The sequence below is a fragment of the Zosterops lateralis genome (genome assembly GCF_965231275.1).
Source record: "Zosterops lateralis genome assembly, chromosome: 20".
In the NCBI taxonomy this organism is placed as follows: Eukaryota; Metazoa; Chordata; class Aves; order Passeriformes; family Zosteropidae; genus Zosterops; species Zosterops lateralis.
In genome coordinates, this window is record NC_139780.1 from 9,869,003 (window position 1) to 9,888,497 (window position 19,495).

The following is a 19,495-nucleotide window of genomic DNA, read 5'->3' on the forward strand; positions in this document are numbered from 1 at the left end:
ATGAAGGCAACAGCTGCATTTTGTGCAGATGAATGTGGAACACAAGCAGAGCCCAGCTCTGCACAGTCGATCTGGAACAATAAATAGCAGTGAGACTTGGGATCCAGAGCAGAGTGGGAAGACAGATCCCATCTGCTAAAAGGTTACAAAAAAGGGATTAAGGAAAGGATGTCTTTTCATTACCATCTCCTGTCAGACAGGAAATGAAGGCCCAGGGCCTGCATCACCCACGCACTGCAGAGGGATAGCTGATGTATCCAGCTCCTCGAGGATCTCACTTCAGGAATCTATTTTCTGGCTCTTCCAGGAATGGGACGTAAATCTGGAAGCTGGCAAGCAAAAAACTCCAGGTTTAACCAGCAAAAAAACAGCTATTAATTAAGAAGAGTATTTGTGGTTGTAGAAGGATGTCAGAGAATCCAACTGAGAGAAAGCAGGAGCAGAGTTACAACTGCCCAGGCAGAACCATTTATTGCATCCAGCATGAAGAGCAAGTGCAGATGTGTCCAGCCAGGCTCCAGGTGCAGAAAAGACCCTTCAAGCAGTATATTGTGATTTTAAGGAGGATGACAGATTTGGACCAAAGCACAGCCCAATGTTCAAGATACTGAGAAAAAAAAAATTAAATTAAACTTGTGTGAATATTTGCCACTGCTCTAAAATCCCTCTTCCTGCCACAGCCTGTCCATGCAGCCTCAACCACAGTCCTTGTCAAATGAAGACACAGATTGATAGCACAGCCACTGTTCTTATCCGAGTAAGTCAGTCCTGGCATCAAACCTGGCATTAAGAGACAGGATTCTTTTATTTTCTCACAGAAAAGAAATGATGGTATCACTCTCAGATGTCCAACAGTAGCACCACAGAAAGGGTGGCTGGGGAGAGACCTCAGGATGTCATGGTCCTCCCACATAAAACCAGCTGTCACCAGGGCTTGCCCAGGCCAGCAGTGCCTCACTACAGCCAACTTCTGAAAACATTCAAGCATTGCCCACCCCACACATCTCCTTGTGCTGGCAGTTTATCCTCATACATATCTTTGCCTTCTTTATTCCATTCCAGAACTTCACTGTGCCTCAGTTTTGAGGGGCACTTACACTGCAAGAGAGTGAATTTAATGGCTATAACATTACTTGTTGTACAGAGGTCTATACTGGAACACCAAGAAATCAAATTACTCTCCTAAAAGGTTCCACCACATTACAGGGGCACTGACATTCCAGTCACCTCCTGTAGACATGTAAACTGCATTACTGCCAACCAAATCAGACAGAAAATCCATATGAGGAAGATTTGCTAAATATTTGGGGTTATATGTCTTTTGTATGATCTTTATCAAGACTGAGATCCCAAAGGAGTCAGCAGACATTCTTCTTACTCAACAGATGAGGAAACAATTGCAAGATTAAATGTGTGCTGTGAGCAGGCAGCAGTGACTAACTGGGCCTTTCTCAGGGCAGTGCCTTTATTTGGGCTCAATAGCGTGATATTCAGCCCAGAAATGGGTTCTGTGATCTTTAACATTTTCATGGAATTCAATTTCAGCCTGGCTTCCTGTTGACTGCCACAGGAATTGCTGCTTCCCACGGAACACCACTGTCTTCATGGTGCTGACATCCCGGACCTGCAGGAAGAAAAAACAAACCATTTTATTTCAGCAGGCTACACATGAAGTCAGTACCTAAAAAACACTGGAGACTTGCAGATTGGTCACTCAGGGAAAAGGTGTGCTACCAAGGTCAGAAGAAATACAGCTGATAACAGAAATTCTCATTCCCATCCACATTTACACCACAGAGATCAGAGTCCCTGATTTGTGACTGAACTGTGCATCTGGGTGGAAATCTCTAATGGAGATGGGTTTGTTCCCATCCAAACCCTCCCACTGGGGCTCCTGCCTCCTTACCAGGATGTAGTTGAAGTGTGTCTGGTTGCCCTCAGGGCCCAGGTCAGTGTTGAGGGCACGGAGGGAGATGCGCTGTCGTGGAGCCACCGTGATGAAAGTCCGGCACACAACCCCCTGCTCTTCCTCAGGGAACTGCACAGGATTCACTATCTCACCCTGGGGGCCAAACAGCTGCTGGTCACAGTCTGACAGGGCAAAGGGAGAAGAGAAAATGGCTTATAGAAGTATCCAGCACCTCCGAGAAAAGTATTCATTTAAGTTAAACACAAGCAGAACAAGTTTCTTTGGGGATTTTAACCTGGGAACCTTCAAGCATCAGCAAACATCTATGGGGGGTTTGCTTTAAGACAAAGGGGGAGTCCACAATTAATACTGATTCCAACACTCCTAAAGAAGGGGATTGTTAGCTGCTAAAAATGAGGCAAGATTTCCATAGATTTCCACAGGCAACCACCATTCATGGAACTCTGTGGGCCTTAATCTAAAGCAAGAGCAAAGCTTTCAGTACAGTACCTTGGTAATATTTTTTGGTTGCAGTTCTGCTGTTGTACTGCAGAATGACCCCGTTTCCTGGCAGCACAACACGCTGTTTCACAATCAGTGTGTTGGTTCTGGAATTTATCAGTGACAGAGGGAGCTTCCTGCAGCCTGTCCGCCACATCATTCGCCCAGAAAACAGCAGGATCTCACCTGGAACAGATGAGCACAGGGCCTAGAAATGCTTTTATTTGAAGTAAAAACCACAGTTTCTCTTATACAGGTCTGGAATCAAGTAATTTCTGCATCTTGTTTCTATCTTATCAAAATCTGTCATGAGAAGGGCCAGTTAACTGATCTAACTGCTGACTCCAGCTAGAGGGTACATTCGTTTTATAACAGGCCAAAACAAGCAGCTTCTTTAACCCCATAAGATCCTTTCATCTCATATCTACCAACAAAACAGGTAAGAAACCACTGTGTGAGGGGAAGGCAAGCAGCATCTTCATTTTGCTCCATCTGGCAACAACTTGGCTGAACAGAAAGACTCAATAAAATGGTTTCAGAGATTACAGGGGCTCCCAGAGCTTTTCAAGGCACCAGAAAAGCTTGAGATGCAGCTTTGCCAAAGGGCCAGGCTGGATCCCAGAGCTTCAGGCAGTACCTGCACTGCAGTTGAGGGAGCTCTCCAGGATGGTCACTGAGATCTCCTCCCTCAGGGGACGCCCGATGGCCACCGTGCAGTCCCTGCTCTCCACGCCTGTCATGTTGATGATGCCAGTGGCATTGAGAAAGAGGTTTCCACAGACACCTGGACAGCAGAGACAGGTGAGGAACACACCCAGAAGGGTCTACAGGGAAACAATTCTCTTTGTGGCACAATGAACAGGTAAGGTCACATATTCTGGGTAAAGCACAGGAAGAGTCATAGAATCCCAAAACCACAGGACATCCTGAGCTGGAAAGGACCCACAAGAGTCATGGAATCCAACTCCTGGCCCTGCACAGGACTATCCCAGGAATCACACCATGTGCTTGAGAGTGTTGTCTAAACACTCCCTGAAGTCTTGAGCTGCTGTCCCATAGGCTCCCAAGTCAAAAGAGTTTTGGCAAGCACAGGGAAGGGAGTTATTGTTCTTAGCTCAGGTAACATGGACATGCTGGAACAGTAGGTTTTCCCTCCCAGCCAGATGTATTCCCTCCCATGCTCCTGTCCCTGTCTGGCAGCAGGATCACCACAGCCCAGCTGCACACAGGAAGCTCCTTTTGGCCGTGATCTCCTCACCTCCACCGGGCTTTGTCTGCTCCAGAGGGACATCCAGATCCTTGTGTCTGTGCTCTGTGGCAGCTGCAGCTGTTGTCAGGTGTGTGGCTGGTGTCACTGGCTGCAGCTCTGCCCCAGGGGACAGGGTCCCCTCCTGCTCAGGACAGGGCCCTGCAGAGCAGCCACGCACCACAATGGCCTTGGGGAAGCGCCGGCAGAAAAGGGGGTTCACGGGCTTGTGGGTCAGAGAGCTGAGGCAGGAATCCTGCCTGGTCTGAATGCCATTCCCACAGGATGTTGAACACTGCAGAAGAACAAACTCACAGGCTTTTATCACTGCGTTGCAGTTGGTAGGTATTTGGAAATCAATGCATTGATAAGCTCATTCATGATCTGGGGGGGTTCACTGATGCTCTTCTACCACCTGCCCTGTCGGTGCTCTTGTCCCATCAGCATAAGATGCCTCACCTTCCAGGGGACCTTCCAAACTATATATTTAAATTGCAGAACCACTTCCTAAAAAAAACCTCCCCAAATATCTGCATTCCAGGAGAAAACATGCCAAAACCATTTCGAAGCTGCAGCCAAAACTTTAGCTGAGGAAGGTGGGAAGCAAACCTACAGCTGCTAAACACAGGGCAGTGGAAAGGACAGAAAACATCCCTGGAAGCAGTTCAGCATTTCTGTGGGAAGCCAAGAGACAAGGCAGGAGTTGTTATTTCTCCCCAGGGAAGGGAAGAGCTGGGAAAGTGCTGCATCTGAAGGGGAGCAGGTACCTCTGACCACTCGCTGAAGCTCCACTCGTAAGAGCACGTTCGGATGACACAGGGGACACTGGTGAGGGGCTTCTCTGCCACAGGGCACAAATGTTCCTCCTGCAACACCTCCTGGCCATGGAGGATCTGCACACAGGTGACCAGCTGCACTGCTAAGCCCAGCCCACAGCTGGAGGAGCAGGGTCCAGCTGGGGTTACCTTCCACCTGACAGGGCAGGGAGGACAAAAAGTGAGTTAGCGATGAATCCCCACCCTGTCCCTCACTGCAGTAAAGGCACTGCAGCTCCCTCGCCCTTCTTCCTTCTTCATCCTCTGCCTCACATGGTCTGTGGTACTTGGAATGCAGCCTGGAGCAGGTTTGGAGTTGGATACAGAGGGTATTCCCATTTTTCCAGGAGCCCACAGATTTCAAATCCACACTTGCTGGGAAAGATGAATCAGGGAAACCTGTAAGTCACGGATGCTTCTACACACACTGAATCTCACTCTGTGTCCATCACTGCCCTCCCCAGGGTGACACTCGCAGGCTTAACTACAGAAACAATCTTATCTCCCTCCAAAACACACACACCACTGAACTCTCAGATCAGGATGAGACCCAGAGGCCCCGGGAGTGGCATCCTGTAAGAAAAATTCCAGTAGTTTTCCAGTCCCACAGCAAATAGGGCAGGGGAAGCTCACCACAAATCCTAAGGAAAGTGCAATGCATTTCCTTCAGTTTTCAGAGCAGCTGTTCCAGATTCTGAGAGTATTTAATTCTTGCTACTCTCCTTGATGCTCTGTGGAAACTGTACAGCTGGCAAATGTGTCACCACCTTTTGCAGTTATAGATTTGTTCCTGCTTCCCCAGAGTAACAAGGGATCGAGAGGTTTTCAGTTTTCCTCTGGGCTCAGCCTCTGAGTACTACACTTATTTCTGTCTGAGATGCACTAGCCCAGGAAAGACTCTGACTTTGCTGAGTATGGAGCTGTGCTAGAGTTTTTGCAGCTGGCTGTGCTCCCAGAGAAGGGGAGAGTAGCCTGACCCTTCCTTTACCATGTCCCTGCAGACAGAGAGAGAAAGGAAAGACCCCTTACTGTGTCATTGTCTCCTGGTAACTGCTTTACCTTGGTGGGCAGGGGTTGAGATCGCAGACTTCCACCCTGCTCTCTGGCTTTGGCACTGGCTGACAATTTTCCTCCTGGGTTTCTTCTTTGGTGTCAAAAGCCACACAAACATAGTGCAGCTGAGTCTTACCTAGGAAGGGAAACAATGTGGCTGCGTGGTTTGGATGCAAGGGTTGAAAATGGATCAGAAGTGTCACATCTGTGTGTACAAAACAAGCAAAATCTCTCCAAGCCATGGTACTCTCACTGCATTCATCCCCCCAGCTCTGAAGCACAGCAGCAGCGACACCACCCTCTAAATTATTCTGTCTGAGCCTGTTCCAAAAGAATTGTGATCACAGCTACACTTAGAAATGTAGAGGGGGAAACACCAGGTGGGCCCTGAGGTTCCCAGGCACTGAATTCACACCTTCAGCCAAGCAACACTTCCCTGCAGCACAGAAAGGGCTCACCTCTCCCACAGGAGACAGAACACTCCCCAGCTACAGGGCTCCAGACATACACAGTCTGATTTTCCAGCTGGACATGCCCAAGCGACTCCAGAGGCTGAAGTAAGTGTGCATCTTCCTCCTCAGAACAGAGCAAAAAACAGCTGCCCTAAACAAACCACCACGATGAATTGAGAGATCCAGCAGCATAATTAAAGAGGGATGGAGCTGTCTAAAGTGACAGGATGAACTTTTAACTTGCCAGAGCAGTGGTGTAAACCACCCTTCAGGCTCCAGGAGTGAGTTGGTGGTTCTTAACTGGTGGATAAAAGTGCAAAGCTCCCATGAGGTTCCTGAAAAGCCAAGCCAGCAAAACTCACTTTGTCCCAGCCCAAAGGGCAGACATTGACCACACATGGCACAAGGGAAAGGGGTTTTTCTTCTGCTGGGCACAAGCTGTCATCCACCACAGTCTCCAGGCCAGCACGGGACTGCACACAGGTCAGGTTCTGCTGGGCAACTCCAGTCCCACAGACAGCAGAGCATTCACCTCTCTGAGACAGCTTCCACCTAAGAGGGAGGCAACTGCATCACCCCATTTCTCGTCTGGATCTGGGAGGTTTATTAGTCAAGCCACTGGTTACAGAAATGGGTCATGCAGAGTATTCAGCTTCTTGTTTGAAAAGCTTTGTCTGGATGTGGCTGAGAGGACAATTCAAGTCCTTCTTTCACTGACAGCTTTCAAGGACTAAAAGCACCTAAGCTAAGGGGCTATAGTTCACAGTGCAATCACCTTTTATTGAACACTAAAATGTCTCTGAGGGCAGGCTTGGCCTTGGTCCTCCTTCCCAAATAATCAACACAAGGGTCTACCCTCTTTGTTGGCACCATCTTGGAAAAGAGGTGAGAGACATCTTCTGGGCATACCCTCAAAATATCTTCATTTAGCAGATTACTGTAAAACATTGAAGGACTACTTCCCATTCCTTCAGCTGACATCTCAATTATCTCACAGGACCAGAAAAGACAGAACATGGTTTGGGATCTGTTATAATTAGGAGGAAACTACTTCATACTTCTCCCTTTTTTTTTGACCTTGCACAACACAAAGACACAGCCTTGGTTAAGTGGCAGCGAAAAAGCAGGAATTGAGCTGAGCTCCCAGGAACACCAACCTGTAGAGGCAGGGCTCCAGGGCACAGGGCTTGTGGTCTGGGAGAGGCTGTGGCAGCTCCAGACACCACTGATCCTCTGTGACTTCATTCTTGGTCTGATCAAAGCACACGTGAGCCACTGGCTGCACCCCTGGGACATAAAAGGAAAAGGAATTGAAGTTATAACCAAAGTGAACAGCTCCTCTCTGTTATGGAAGGAAGATGCAGGAATACAGGTGCTTTACTCCACCACCTGGGTAAGAAAATGGGGTGTGTGGGAATTCAGATATCCTGTAAACACACAAACCCCTTCTTTGTGATATAAACTCCCTCCAGAGCTTTAAAAGTGATTTTCCAAGGTGAGCACCCCAGCAGAGGAGAAGTTTGATTGATAACCCACTGCCAAATTGAAAAGGTTGCTCTGAACTGGCCTTTTGAAAGAACAAGGATATCAATCATAATTTGGAACAAACTTCTTCTAATGATCTGACTGATGAGGGACAGCAAATAGGCTCTGGAGGGAGCTGGTTTTAAATGCCACTGTGTAGAAGTGACCAGGTAATATCACCACACAGCCCTCGTGCTCAAACAGCACCAGCCTCCTCAAAGGCATCACCAACAGCCAAAACAAGAGGCACTGGGAGAGAAACTGGAGAATTCCAGTGCCTGCAGCAGCCAAGGAATGAAATATTCATAAGCTACAGCTATAAAGAAGATTTTTTAATGATAATGAACATAAAAAGCAAAGCAGATGAAAAGTCAAACTCAAAGAAATTACAAGCAAAGCTAAAAGAGTCTCCTTTCAGTGAATGGGCTACAAGGAGAGCCAGGCATTCCTGAAGCTCAAGCAGCATGACCCTGAGCACCAAATGTCCAGAACCCATCAGCAGCCTTATCTTTGCTCTACCCTCCTTGTTTTCTAAAAAGGGCTATTGCTAAGAGGGCTGTGCATCACTTTCAGCTCTCAAGGTGCAATTTCAGCCCAGATTCCAAATTTTCTCTTATTTTAAGTCCTGAGTTTCTCATTCTTCTTTTTGTTTGTGGCTGCATTAGCTGGAGGCTCTGGAGCATTCTGAGCTCTTTCCTTCAGGGTTTCAGCAATCAGTTCACCTGGGAGATTTGCTGGAGAAAAGCTCTCCAGGCATAACTAGTCGTGTAGATTGACTTCCATAAATATTCATTAATGCATTTTCTAAATCCTTGTCACAGAAGTCTTGAGAGGCCTGACAGTGTCATCTGAGTTATCTGGTAAACAAGATGTCAGGCCATCTATCAGAGTGAACTGTTACAATCTGTATTATGATTCCTTTAGGGAGACAGAAAGGATTAGCCATGGCACAGGAATAGAATTCTAAGAAGGAAGTTTCATAATTAGCTCTGAGGCTTTAGTTAGACACCAGATACCCCTTTGGTCTCAGACTTCTGATGTTTAGCCAAACTTCAAATTACAGTCTTCAGTAACATTGAAACATCTCAGAAAATCATTTAGTCTTAAAACTAAGAGTTCAGTTAAAACCTATTTTAAAATCCTCTCCATGATCAAACATTTTCAGTATCATTTTGATGATTCAGCTCATTTGCTAATTTAATTCAAAAGCTCTACCACTCTTTCCTTTGGTTCAGTTGAACACTAGCAACTGCAGCAATCATTTCCTGCAATCTGCTTTGAAATTCAGTTCAGACCAAAGCAGAAATCTCCATAAAAAGTAGAGACTGAGTCCTACTGCCTCACCTTCCCCACAGGTCACTGAACACGGGCCCTGCTGAGGAATCCACACATAGGTCAGGTTCTCCCTGGGGACAAAGTAGCTGAAGGTGATGTCTGGGTTGGTGGCATTGCCATATTCTTTTGTGTACCTCCTGTAGACCTAGGGAAAGAAAAACTGTGGTAAATGCACAAGAAAACTTGGATGTATTTCTTAGGATGAAGGAAGGAGAAGCCAGTCTCCCTTCTTTCCATCCAATCCTGAGCCTCACTGCAATGCCTCAGCCCCAGCCAGATGCAGTCAGAGCACCCACCCTGTGAATTTGGGCACTGAAAGTGATTAAGCCAAGCAGAAGGTTTAACTCAGTGTGGTTTTCCCCACACAATCAGCCCCAGAGCTGCAGGAAGCCTGTGGGCAGCCATTCCCAAGAAGAGCAACACTGTCACTCTCCAGTGAACCCATCTCCCCCAGCCTTGGACACACAATCACCTGAATCCAGCACACCTGGATTATGCAGCAAAGCCACCCAAACCAGGCCACCTCTGACTGCTCCCCTTCCAACTCTGCTGCTTCAATTCACCTGTATTTCAATTTCTTCCTGTGTTGGCCCATCCATGTGGATTTCCTCCAGGCTTGGCAGGTTGTCCTGGGTGAGGAACACTTGGTATTTGATCTGTTTGTCCTCCAGAGCTGACGGGTAGGTGACATTCAGTGAGGTTTTTCCTTTTCCAGCCACCACGTACTCTCCTTTAACCTTGACAGCTGGAGAAGCCAGAGGAGCAGTGAGGTTAAGAAACTGTTGTGATCACCAGGATCCCCTGGTGCTGGCAGCTGCAGGAACTTGGTAGAAACCAAGTTTGATTCAAGTTTGAAATCCCATGGAGCACGGCTCCTACAGCTTCCCACTGGAGAGCACCCCACGAGCAAAATGCAGCACCAAAAATTCCATTTCTTTGTTTGCACAAGCTCCTCTCAGCCCTGCCTGCATCCCCTCCTCTCCTTTTCATTGCACTCACCCAGGTGTGTGAAGAGAGGCCTCCTGTTGGTGACATGGACTGAGGTGGTGTTGTAGGGCAGGGACAGAAATGTCACATACTCTGGAAGGGTGGGAAGGAGAAATATGTGGTCACCTTTCATCCCTGAAACTCTGTGGGAAAGTATGGGGATTGCAGCTCAACTCCTAAATTCACCCTGACCCTGCTCCTTGCCTGGAACACAGGGATGGTGACACAGCAAACACAACTGAGCTGCTTTCTATGTCCTGTTCTCACATTTCTTTGATTCTTTTTAGGTTCTCTGCTAATATCTCTTCATGAGACTGCAAGAGCCAGACCAGTTCCCAAATTTAACATCTCAGGAAGCATGGGCAACACTCTCAAGGACATGGTGGGATTGGTGGGCTGTCCTGTGCAGGGCCAGGAGTTGGACCCAATGATCCTTGTGGATCCCTTCCAATCTGGGATATTTATCATGCTGTGATCTGACATCACCCCCAGCTCCCAACAATTTATGGGACTTCCCAAATAGTTACAGTTCTGATCCACATCCAGAGAATTATGACAAAAAAAGGCATTCTGCCTACCGCCCTCAGCACTGACCACCCAAAATCTATCTCCATACCCTCCATAAAATAAAATCAAGCAGAAGGGAGAAGTCACATACAGAAGATTTGGCACACTGACAGCACACAAACAGAACCACAAGGCAGAGCCTGAGGGGGAGGACTACACACCTTTAGCTTTCCCTTCTGTGTAGGATCCACTGACTCTAGTGCAAGTGGAGTTGTCACCCCCACAGACCTTGCAGGGATCCATGGCCTTCCTGGAGCCCATCTGGCCATCACACCCGAATGCCTGAGCAGAGGGGAGAGTCTGTCAGCCTGGCTGTTCTGAGAAAACCAGCCAGCAAAAGCAGCATTGCCTGAGCTCCTGAAAATGCCCTTTCCATTTGGAATTTGGATTCAGGAAGACAACAAAGGGAAGGATGGGTTTGTACCCAGAGCTGCCACTGGACAGCATGCAAAGCCAAAGGCTGGCAGGTCTGAGCTGAGAGCACAGTTCTCAGTAACTGTGACATTTTCTTTCCCACAAGAAGCAGCCCAAAAAATCTCTCCTGTGACCTAAACCCAAAGCTCTGTGCTCTCTTCTACGAACTCCTTCTGGAGGGAGGGAGGGAGGAAGGGAGGAAAAAACAAAAGCCCATGAGAACACTAAACATGAATGGCTGGTTCTAAAGGAATCTTTAGCTCCCCAGACCCCAAAGCCAAACCTAGCTCACATCACTTCAGTCCCATGGAACTCAAAAGAGAGATTCTATCCCCATTCCCACGAACAAGACTAATTTACACAAAGCTACAGGAATATCTCAGCAGGCTTAACAGCAAAACATGTGCAACTGCTGAATTTATGCTGGAGCCACTGATCCCAGGCTTTGGAAGCTGCCATAACATGCATATTTATCACTGCTGCCAATAAAACAGCCAAAATCAGAACAGGTTGTGCCTACACCCTCTGCTGTTCACGGGGGGAAACACTCCACAAAACATGGTGAGCACGAGGATAATGAGAAAAACATAAAATTTACAGAGAGTATTCTGGGAATGTAAAGAAACAACAGAAAACATCCACCCAGGTCAGCACTGAGCTGTTCCTCAAATGCAGACAGCGCGGGGGAGTTGGATCCAAGGTCATCAGGAAAGAATGCCTTCCTTAGGTCCAATGCAGAAAAAAACTCCAGGAGTTATGCTTCAGTTTCGATCAGCAATACTCCAAAAATCAATTTGTTGACTTGTGATCCCCAGGTTTTGCTCCTTATCTTGCCACTGACTCAGTGATTCAAGACATGGCACTTCCCTCCAAGCAGTCAGCATTTTATGGGGCTAATTACAGCAGGCAAGCTGAGCAGCTAATGATGTCTCCTCCACCAACACATAAACCAATTGCTTCTTGGATTAGGGATGAATAGCCCTGTGTGTTTACTGCATAATTAGCAGAATGTCTTATCTAGAGGGCACTGGATGCACAGACAGAACAGTTGATTTTTGGACTCCATCCAACACACCAAGAACAAAACTCTCTTCTGAGAAGAGCTCGCTCTGTTCTTTGGAACATTGTGTTTTTTCCTAGCACGATCTCCCCTGGTCCTTTGGTGCAGATGACCTGTCAGGGGCTCACCTGGACTCCCCAGTCACTTACTGTGCATCTCCCCATCACACACAGGTGGAGATCCCCGTGGTGCTCCATGTCATCCTGCTCACACCTGGTTCCATCCAGGAAACTGTCCCCGCGGCTCACCATGAACTCCTTGCCCACGGCCCTGCACATGTGCTTGCAGAGCAGGTCCCCTGGAGCAGGCAGGCACAAGGAAGGAGTTAACCCTTTCAGGAAGGCATATGGTTGCTCATCAAGCAATGGGAAAAAGCCCAGAGAGATTGTGGACTCCCTAGAAGTGCCCAAGGACAGGGCTTGGAGCAACCTGGGATAGTGGAAGGTGTCCCTGCCAGGGTGGGATGAGATGAGTTTTAAGGTCCCTTCCAACCCAACCATCCTGGGATTCTATGATCTCTCAGAAAGCACCCAGGTTTCATGTGAAAACTAAAACACTCAGTGAAACTGCCTTTTCAGTGCAAAGTACAGACAGGTCCATGAGCAGTCCCTGCACAAACTGAGGTTCCAGACATGCCTTACCTTTGGCAAAGCCAACAGCAGAGGTCCAGGTATAAAAGGATGGTGTTTCTACATCAAGGTACAGTGGCTTTGAATTTGTTGCTGCACATTGTTCAGCCATGGAGTCCTGTTGGGTCATCAGACAGGCCTGGATCCCAGAGAGATAATTGTGTAAGGAAAGGAAGTGACTGAGCACTGACATTTTAACCCTCTAGCTAAAGGCAAAATGCAGTGGCTGGTGACTAAAACACCCAAACAATTGCAAAGAAAGAAAACCACTTTAAAGGGAGGCTGCGGGATATGCAGAGAATTGTGCTTGTAAGCTGCTATCTTAGCAATTTATACAAAATTAATAGATAAGGAAAACAGGAATAGTACAAGAAAGCACCTCTGAGGAAAACCATCATTGTGAGTCACTATTTTCTCAGCATCTGTCCTGCTGTTGGGGCATAGAGAAAATACTTCATTACATGCGAACAATGCTATTAAATAATCCTGCTGGCCTTCCATGGCACAAACACCTCTCCTGCTGTCAGACAGATGGAGGCTGCACACCAGATCTTTACCAGAGCAGTCAGCTCTGGACAGTCACAAAACACCCAGCCCTCAAGGGGTCCAACAGTAAGACAGAAGTTCAGATGACGCTGAGCTCCATTACCTGTGTATTGCACATCTGTGCTTCCATGCTGGCACCGTGGCACTCCTGCCCTCCAAAAGCAGGCCTGGAAATGACAGAATTCCTCAATAGAGGTAGGTTTGTCCCAGGCAAAGAGGCAGACTCAGCCCCAAGGCCCTGAGCCCAGCCAGGTGCCCACATCTCACCTGGGGTTGTTACAGAAGCGCTGCCTCAGCACCACCCCCCCACCGCAGCTGCGGGAGCAGGGGGAGAGGGGGCTCCAAGCTGACCAGTGCCCGTGGACCACAGCCATGGGGTTCAGTTCCTCCAGAGAGCTGCACTGACCCTTGGAGCACCACTAGGACCAAGAACACATAGAGCTGGCAGCAGTGAACACAGCAGGGCTGGGGTCTAAAAGGTTGGCACAAGTCTCCATCTTTGGCAGGCCAGTTGCAGAGAATCCCAAGGTGAATGAGGCATCTTCTCACAAGAGGCTGAAGAGTCCCCTTCCTAATTAGGGTCTAACATGAGGCTGGAGTCTAAGCAAGGAGCAGGGAGGTCATTTCAAGTAGGAGAGCTCAGATATCAGGCTATAGAACTGCAAAGCAACTCCAGAGATAAAGACAAGGTGGAAAGACCAAGACCAGGACATAATGGTACCAGGTTAGAACTGGTTTTAGTTCCCTGGACAAGGGAAAGTGAGTACCAGGTACCTTCCAGACACTGACAAAGCTTTGCTGTCTGAGCTCCACAGCCCCCACACCCACTCCTGGTGGGAGCCTTCCTTACCTTATTGATCCCACACTCAGTTCCATCCAGGAGGGGAACCAGGAGCCGAGTACAGCTGGATTTGTCTGCTGGTTGCACGTGGCATGAGAGAACTTTACAGATGTCCTGGTGTGACAAGAAAATCAGGGAGTTCAGGGAGTCAGGCTCAACAACACAGCAGTCCCGAAAGTCTAAATAGTGCATGTCCCAATAATGCAAGTTCCTTCACTTTTCCTGCTGTTGGCCAAAAGCTGTGGGCAAGTCAAAAGATCATCACTGTAGTGATCACCAGCTGTAATGATGGATGATCAACTGAAGCAATTAAAGTTTCACCCACCTTAGTGTTTCCTCATTAACAAAACATGTCCAGATGGCAGCTATTAAACACGCTGTGCTTCCCAGACAAAGAGATTTGAGCCATGGCAGGGAAGCTGGAGGAATCCAGCGAACAAGAACTCCCCAAGGCAGGACCCTGAGTGGGTGCACCCAGCACTGCCAGCTGTGCACAGCAGCACCCAACTGTGCAAACCTTACAGGAGACGGATGCGGAGGAAAGAGGTGATGGAGAGAAGGGAAACATTTTGAATGCTTTGCCAAGAAATCTGTGGTAGAAAAGCACCTTCGATCCCTTCAGAATGAAAACGCTGCCAGCCCCTTCTCCCGAATTTTGGCTCCTGAGCATTTCCCTGCTGCCCTTAGCAAGACAGACAAACTTTCTACCTACAACATTGCTGTCAGCAAAGGTGCAAGCTGTGGCCACACTCCCAAAGGCAATTTTACACTGCTCATCTGCTCCGTAGTACAAGCCAGGCTTCCACCCCGGGATGCTGCCGTCCATGTCCGGCAGGTCATTCAAGCAGCTTGTTTGGCCTGTACTGATAGAAACATGAGGAATAACACTTTCCCAGCTGTGGGTAGTGAGGACAAGGACATGTTTGCAAACTTGTGCTGAGTTTCACTCTGGGAGTTGGCTGCTGCTTTCCCAGACAACACATGCTCGCTGTGGGCTGGGATGGATTTAGTTGCAGCAGCTGCCTGGAGATGCTCACAGTTCCCTGCTGCTGGAGTTCAATCCCATTCCTGTCCTGCACCCAGCCAGCACAGCCTGCAATGCCTGTCTGAGCCTGGATGCTCTGTTGTTGTAAATAAAATGTGCAGGCTGAGCCAGTGTCTGAGAAATCCAACCCAGCCTAGGCACGTCAGGCATCAACCAAAGCCACTTCCAGCTACGCGAAGCAAATACTGGGTTTAACCTCAGCAACAAGTGCTAAGAAATAAACAAGCCCCAAGCTTTTCACTGTTCCTCATTTTTCAATACACTTTTTTATTCTTTGAGGTTTTCTCTCCTAAGCTCCCAGCACAGGGAACTGAAGAACTCCACCATTCCCTTACCTGACAAGGGTCAGGAATTGCTCCTGACTGCATGGAGACCAGGTGAGGTCGATGCTGTTGTGGTTTCCTGCTGAGCCCATGATGTACCCACTGCTGCTGCATAGATTCCCCTCTCCATCGTGGGCAATACCAAGGCTGCAACAGAAGCAGCACAGAGCCCTGAGGAGAAGAAACCCAGAGGCTGGATTCCCTCACAGCCTCCCTTCTCTAAGCAAGGACTGAGCTCCCTCTGCAGCCCTTCCTTCTACTGCTGCCACAAAGGGTTTCTCTCCTCTTTGCAGCTTCTAATTGTCACAAGACATGCAGGAATGCAAGAAATGCAAGGAACTCTTTCCAAAATAATCCATGATGATGACCAAAAGGGTTAGAATAATCCGTGGGAAATTCCCTTTTATGTCAAGAAGTCCTTTTGCTTCTTTCCTTAGACTGGAGGATGCTTTTACCTGAATAAAACTTGCTGGGCTGCTCTGGCAGTTTCCTACTGACCTGTGCCCAATCTCATGGGCTATGGTGACACCAAGGTCAAAGCCAGTGTCCTGGGTAATGACACAGCTCCAGAAGGAGGAGCAGACTCCCCCTAACTGAGTCACTCCACGAAGCTCCTTGTTCCCATCAGGCAACTCCAAGTCGAACCTAAAGTAAGGGAGACATAGAAAGAAAAGAGCAAAGAATCCCCACAGCTAAAAAAAAAAAAAAATCAGATCTAGACATTCAGCTGAATTTGTCTGAGCTTTCCTGGTCTAGCTTTGCCAGCTACCTAACATTTCTTTTGCCACGAGTGCCTACTGCTCAAATTTTATGATGATTCCACATTAAAAAAATCCAAATATCCTCAGACAAGCAGAACTGAATAAAACGACCTAATCCTATTTTCCAGTCCCTCCCAGGGCAGGGAGCTCAGCACCTGGTGATGTAGAGGACAATGTCAGCATGCTGGGGGTCAGAGTCATTCTGGGGGTTCACCTTCTTGCTCCACTCACAGACACTGATGAGGGAGGAGGTGATGTTGGTTGTGATGTTCACCTCTGCCTGCGGGGAGGGCACATGTTGGCACATTGCAAACAGCTTTGAGCTTGGACAACACCCAAACACAGCCCTCCCCTTACCTCTGGCTCTCTCAAAACCAGCATTTGCATGAGGTGAACTCTGAAATGAGCCCCCAGCGAAGCATCTCTGAGCAGCTCTGCTCCCTGAGAAGAGACAGAAAGGATTCAATAAAGAAAGGCCTTTGGGGATTCCCACTCCCTGTTCCCAAAAAATGGGCTACACTCATGACAAAGGTAACAACAACACTAACATACGCACTACAAATGTGAATAAATCTGTCAAAAGATGAGAAGTGGATGGATTTGTCAGATAATCTGAAGCAGAGAGAAGAATCTGCATGAAAAGTTTCATAGGGTAGAGTGAATACTAAGGACTTTTCTGCAGTACACAAACAGAAAAATTCTTAATAATAGCAAAAAGAGACATGAAAATTCTGCAATAGAAATAAAACAGTGAAATGTAAAGTGTAAGATTGATTCAGTGGAATTAGCTCAATACCACTGAAAGCAACAGGGTGAGAAAACTCTTTACCTGAGTTGCAACATTAGTAATGAAATTAAGAGCTCCATTTTCTTTGTGGCTTTTAAATCCTCTAAGAACTTCTTTTACTCATGCAGCTTCTTGTACAAGGGAATGTGGGGAATTTCTTGCCCAGGGAAGCAGAAAGGAATGCCCTGCACATGAGCAGGGCCAGGATCCCAAATACAAACCACTCACAATGTTCAGATTGGCCAGGATGTATCGCTCCGTGTCCTCTTTGTGATACAAGTAAACATCTGGCCCTGCCACCACCATCAGCTCCAGATGTTTGACAGCTGCCTCAGCCCTCTTGTGCAGGCGAGGAGGAGGAGCCCACCCTGCTGGACAGCACAAACGGACACCAGGAGGTTCAAATGCACCATAAAAGATCCTACAGATCCACCTCCACTCCCCAAAAGCTGTGATAACTCAGCTACAAGTCCACCTCTCCAGGGGTTTGCTCAGCTTTCCCACTTCTGTTGGTGTCTTTCACCTGTCAGCAGCTTTAGCAACACACCTGGGCTATCAAAATAACAACCACCCACATCAAACACTCTGGGGCACACCTCAGAGAGATGAGAAACAGTTTCAAGTCTACTCTGTATTTGTAAACACAGATGTTTCCTCTGAGCTGGTGGAAGCACTCCTACCACCAGCAGGAGACAGTTCTCCCTCCATGGCTGTTACCTCTGGCTGGCTTTGCCTCTTTTGCAGCACTTTTGAAGACGATGTGGGGGCTGGAGAAGCCAAGGTCCTTCAGCAGAGCCACATCCTTGCTCCTGACTGGCCTGATGTGAATCCTCTCCTCACCCACGGTGACAACTCCTTGCTGAAGCAGATAAAATTCCACCTCTGAGTTATTCCAAAGACATTTGCCATCCATGGAGATGGCAAAGAGTTATTCAGTGGGTGGTTCATACACAAGCTGCCAACTCCCAAAGGCTGTTTCTGCTCATACTCACCAGCTGCCCTTCACAGTAAGTGACTCTGCTCCTGGCCCCAGGAGGCTGCAGGGCCTTTCCACCTGCAAAGCAGTTCCCTGGGAACCTCTTCAGTAAAATAAAGGAAGAGTTCACCACCTGGCTGCTCACAAAGGAGGAGGAAAGGAGGGCGTGTTTCTCTAGGAATTCAAAGGCATACAGCTGGCCCCAGGCCTGGATGGAGCAGTGCTGGACCCGACAGAGCCTCAGCCCAAAATGTTCTTCTTGACAAGGACAAGTTGGCTCAGCCACAACAAACTCAGGTACTGAAAGAAATGAAACCAGACCAGAACAAGGGGAGCAGTTATGAGAAACTATGATACACAAAACCCCAATGTAAGGTCAATTTCCCCAGGAAAAACACCCTACAAATGACAACTGTGGCCTCTTGGCGTGGTGGAATCAACAGCCAGAGAATTTCTGTGCTTTTGTGTATTCCAAAGTGAGGATAATCTGACTGGGAACACACAACAGAAACTGGCACCGAATTTATTGGAGCTTTTGCTCAGGGAACAATAATTCGTCTAAAGAAGGCTGAGTTTTGTTCCTGCAGATTTTAACTGAGTGGGAATTGTCACAATGCAGACAAAGACACTGGGATGAGCAATAGGTGAACTCACAAGGAGACAATACCCTTCCTTTAGGGATTTGAGACTTCAAAACATATCTTTATTCTGAGCTATCATCAATCCACACCCAGAATTCAGATCTCTTTGTGCATTTATTAAAAATAAAAAAAGTTAACAAGTATTTAAAGTTACCCTTAGTCTAAAGTTTTCGTCAGAAGATCTGTTAAGCTCGTAAAAAAAAAATCAATACAGAGAATGGGGATTGCAAAGAGATTGAACACGTCTCCTTCATCAGATTTTAAACTCGGACACACCTCCTTATCCACTCTCACTGAAACCCAGATTGTCTCGCTTGCACCGGGACTTAGAAACACCAAATGCTGGTCAGATCAGGGGTTGTTAATCAGCGTCAACCACACAGGATTAGAAATCAAGGGACAGATGTGCCCTAAGCCGAAGGACTGAGCCCTGCATACCATCAGCCACCGAGCTGGTTCCAAAGTAAGACAAAACATCTTCCTCATCCAAAGCGCCGAGGAATTTCTGCAAGAAGAAGAAGAGCTTTATGATTTTCTTTTCTTTTTTTTTTTTTTTTTTTTTTTTTTTTCCTCACGAAAAACAAACGGACACGAGCCTATCCCTTCCCTGAACTGGAAGGAGCGCCAGCAAAGAGCTGAGCCAGCGCCGGTGCCAAGTGCCCGTGGCTTTAACTCCGCGCTAAGCACGGGCTGCACAAGGGGAAACAGCTTTATCTTCGTGCTTAGCGAGCTCGGATAGAGTTTGGCTTACAACCGCGTCGTCTCTACTTCTTTTTAATATATTTTTTAACTTTTCTGAGACGCAGCAGTTGGTGGAAGGGCCGGCGCGGAGGCCGGTGGGACTCACCTGAGGGAGCCAGCACAGCCCCAGCGGCAGCACGGCCAGCGCCCGCAGCGCCAAGCTGACGGTCATGCCGGACCAGCCGCGCTCCCCGCGCCCGCCACACAGAGTTTTCGGCCCAAAGCATCACGTGGAGCGGAAGGGAAGAGCAAAAGCGGCCTTGGAGCAAACAGAATTTGGGCAAACAGGCCGTGAGCAAACACGCTCCGAGCGGGGGCGCGGGGGGCCGCGGCCGCTCCGGC

The 19,495-nt window shown here is 48.0% G+C and overlaps 1 protein-coding gene across 3 annotated transcripts; it reads right to left on the reverse strand.

The window, feature by feature from the left end:
- Window positions 1-309: 309 nt before the first annotated feature.
- On the reverse strand, window positions 310-19,483 carry ADAMTS13 (ADAM metallopeptidase with thrombospondin type 1 motif 13). Of its 3 annotated transcripts, none has more exons than XM_083875744.1 (29): window positions 19,260-19,483; window positions 18,851-18,917; window positions 17,788-18,071; window positions 17,513-17,654; window positions 17,024-17,163; window positions 16,366-16,449; window positions 16,164-16,288; window positions 15,746-15,892; window positions 15,260-15,394; window positions 14,592-14,742; window positions 13,889-13,993; window positions 13,306-13,457; window positions 13,142-13,205; window positions 12,505-12,631; window positions 12,013-12,161; window positions 10,551-10,671; window positions 9,835-9,915; window positions 9,399-9,580; window positions 8,845-8,980; window positions 7,134-7,263; window positions 6,339-6,528; window positions 5,983-6,100; window positions 5,531-5,660; window positions 4,424-4,628; window positions 3,669-3,951; window positions 3,048-3,194; window positions 2,420-2,596; window positions 1,907-2,091; window positions 310-1,624 (listed from the first exon to the last, which is right to left on the reverse strand). In XM_083875744.1, exons 1-29 carry the CDS (start codon window positions 19,323-19,325, stop codon window positions 1,466-1,468), a joined length of 4,182 nt encoding a protein of 1,393 aa, XP_083731870.1. In that variant the 5' UTR covers window positions 19,326-19,483; the 3' UTR covers window positions 310-1,465. The 3 variants fall into 3 exon arrangements, with proteins under 3 accessions (XP_083731870.1, XP_083731871.1, XP_083731869.1); XM_083875745.1 differs by having other exon boundaries at window positions 5,983-6,097; window positions 17,024-17,166; XM_083875743.1 differs by having other exon boundaries at window positions 17,024-17,166.
- Between the last annotated feature and the right edge of the window lie 12 nt (window positions 19,484-19,495).

Coding starts and splice junctions, on each gene's coding strand:
- ADAMTS13 (XM_083875743.1), bottom strand. CDS start 19,325: ATGACCGTCAGCTTGGCGCTGCGGGCGCTGGCCGTGCTGCCGCTGGGG. Junction 13,206..13,305: donor CGCTTCTGTAACAACCCCAG/GTGAGATGTGGG, acceptor TGTCATTTCCAG/GCCTGCTTTTGGAGGGCAGG. Junction 8,981..9,398: donor AGGAAGAAATTGAAATACAG/GTGAATTGAAGC, acceptor TTCTTTCCCTAG/GTCTACAGGAGGTACACAAA.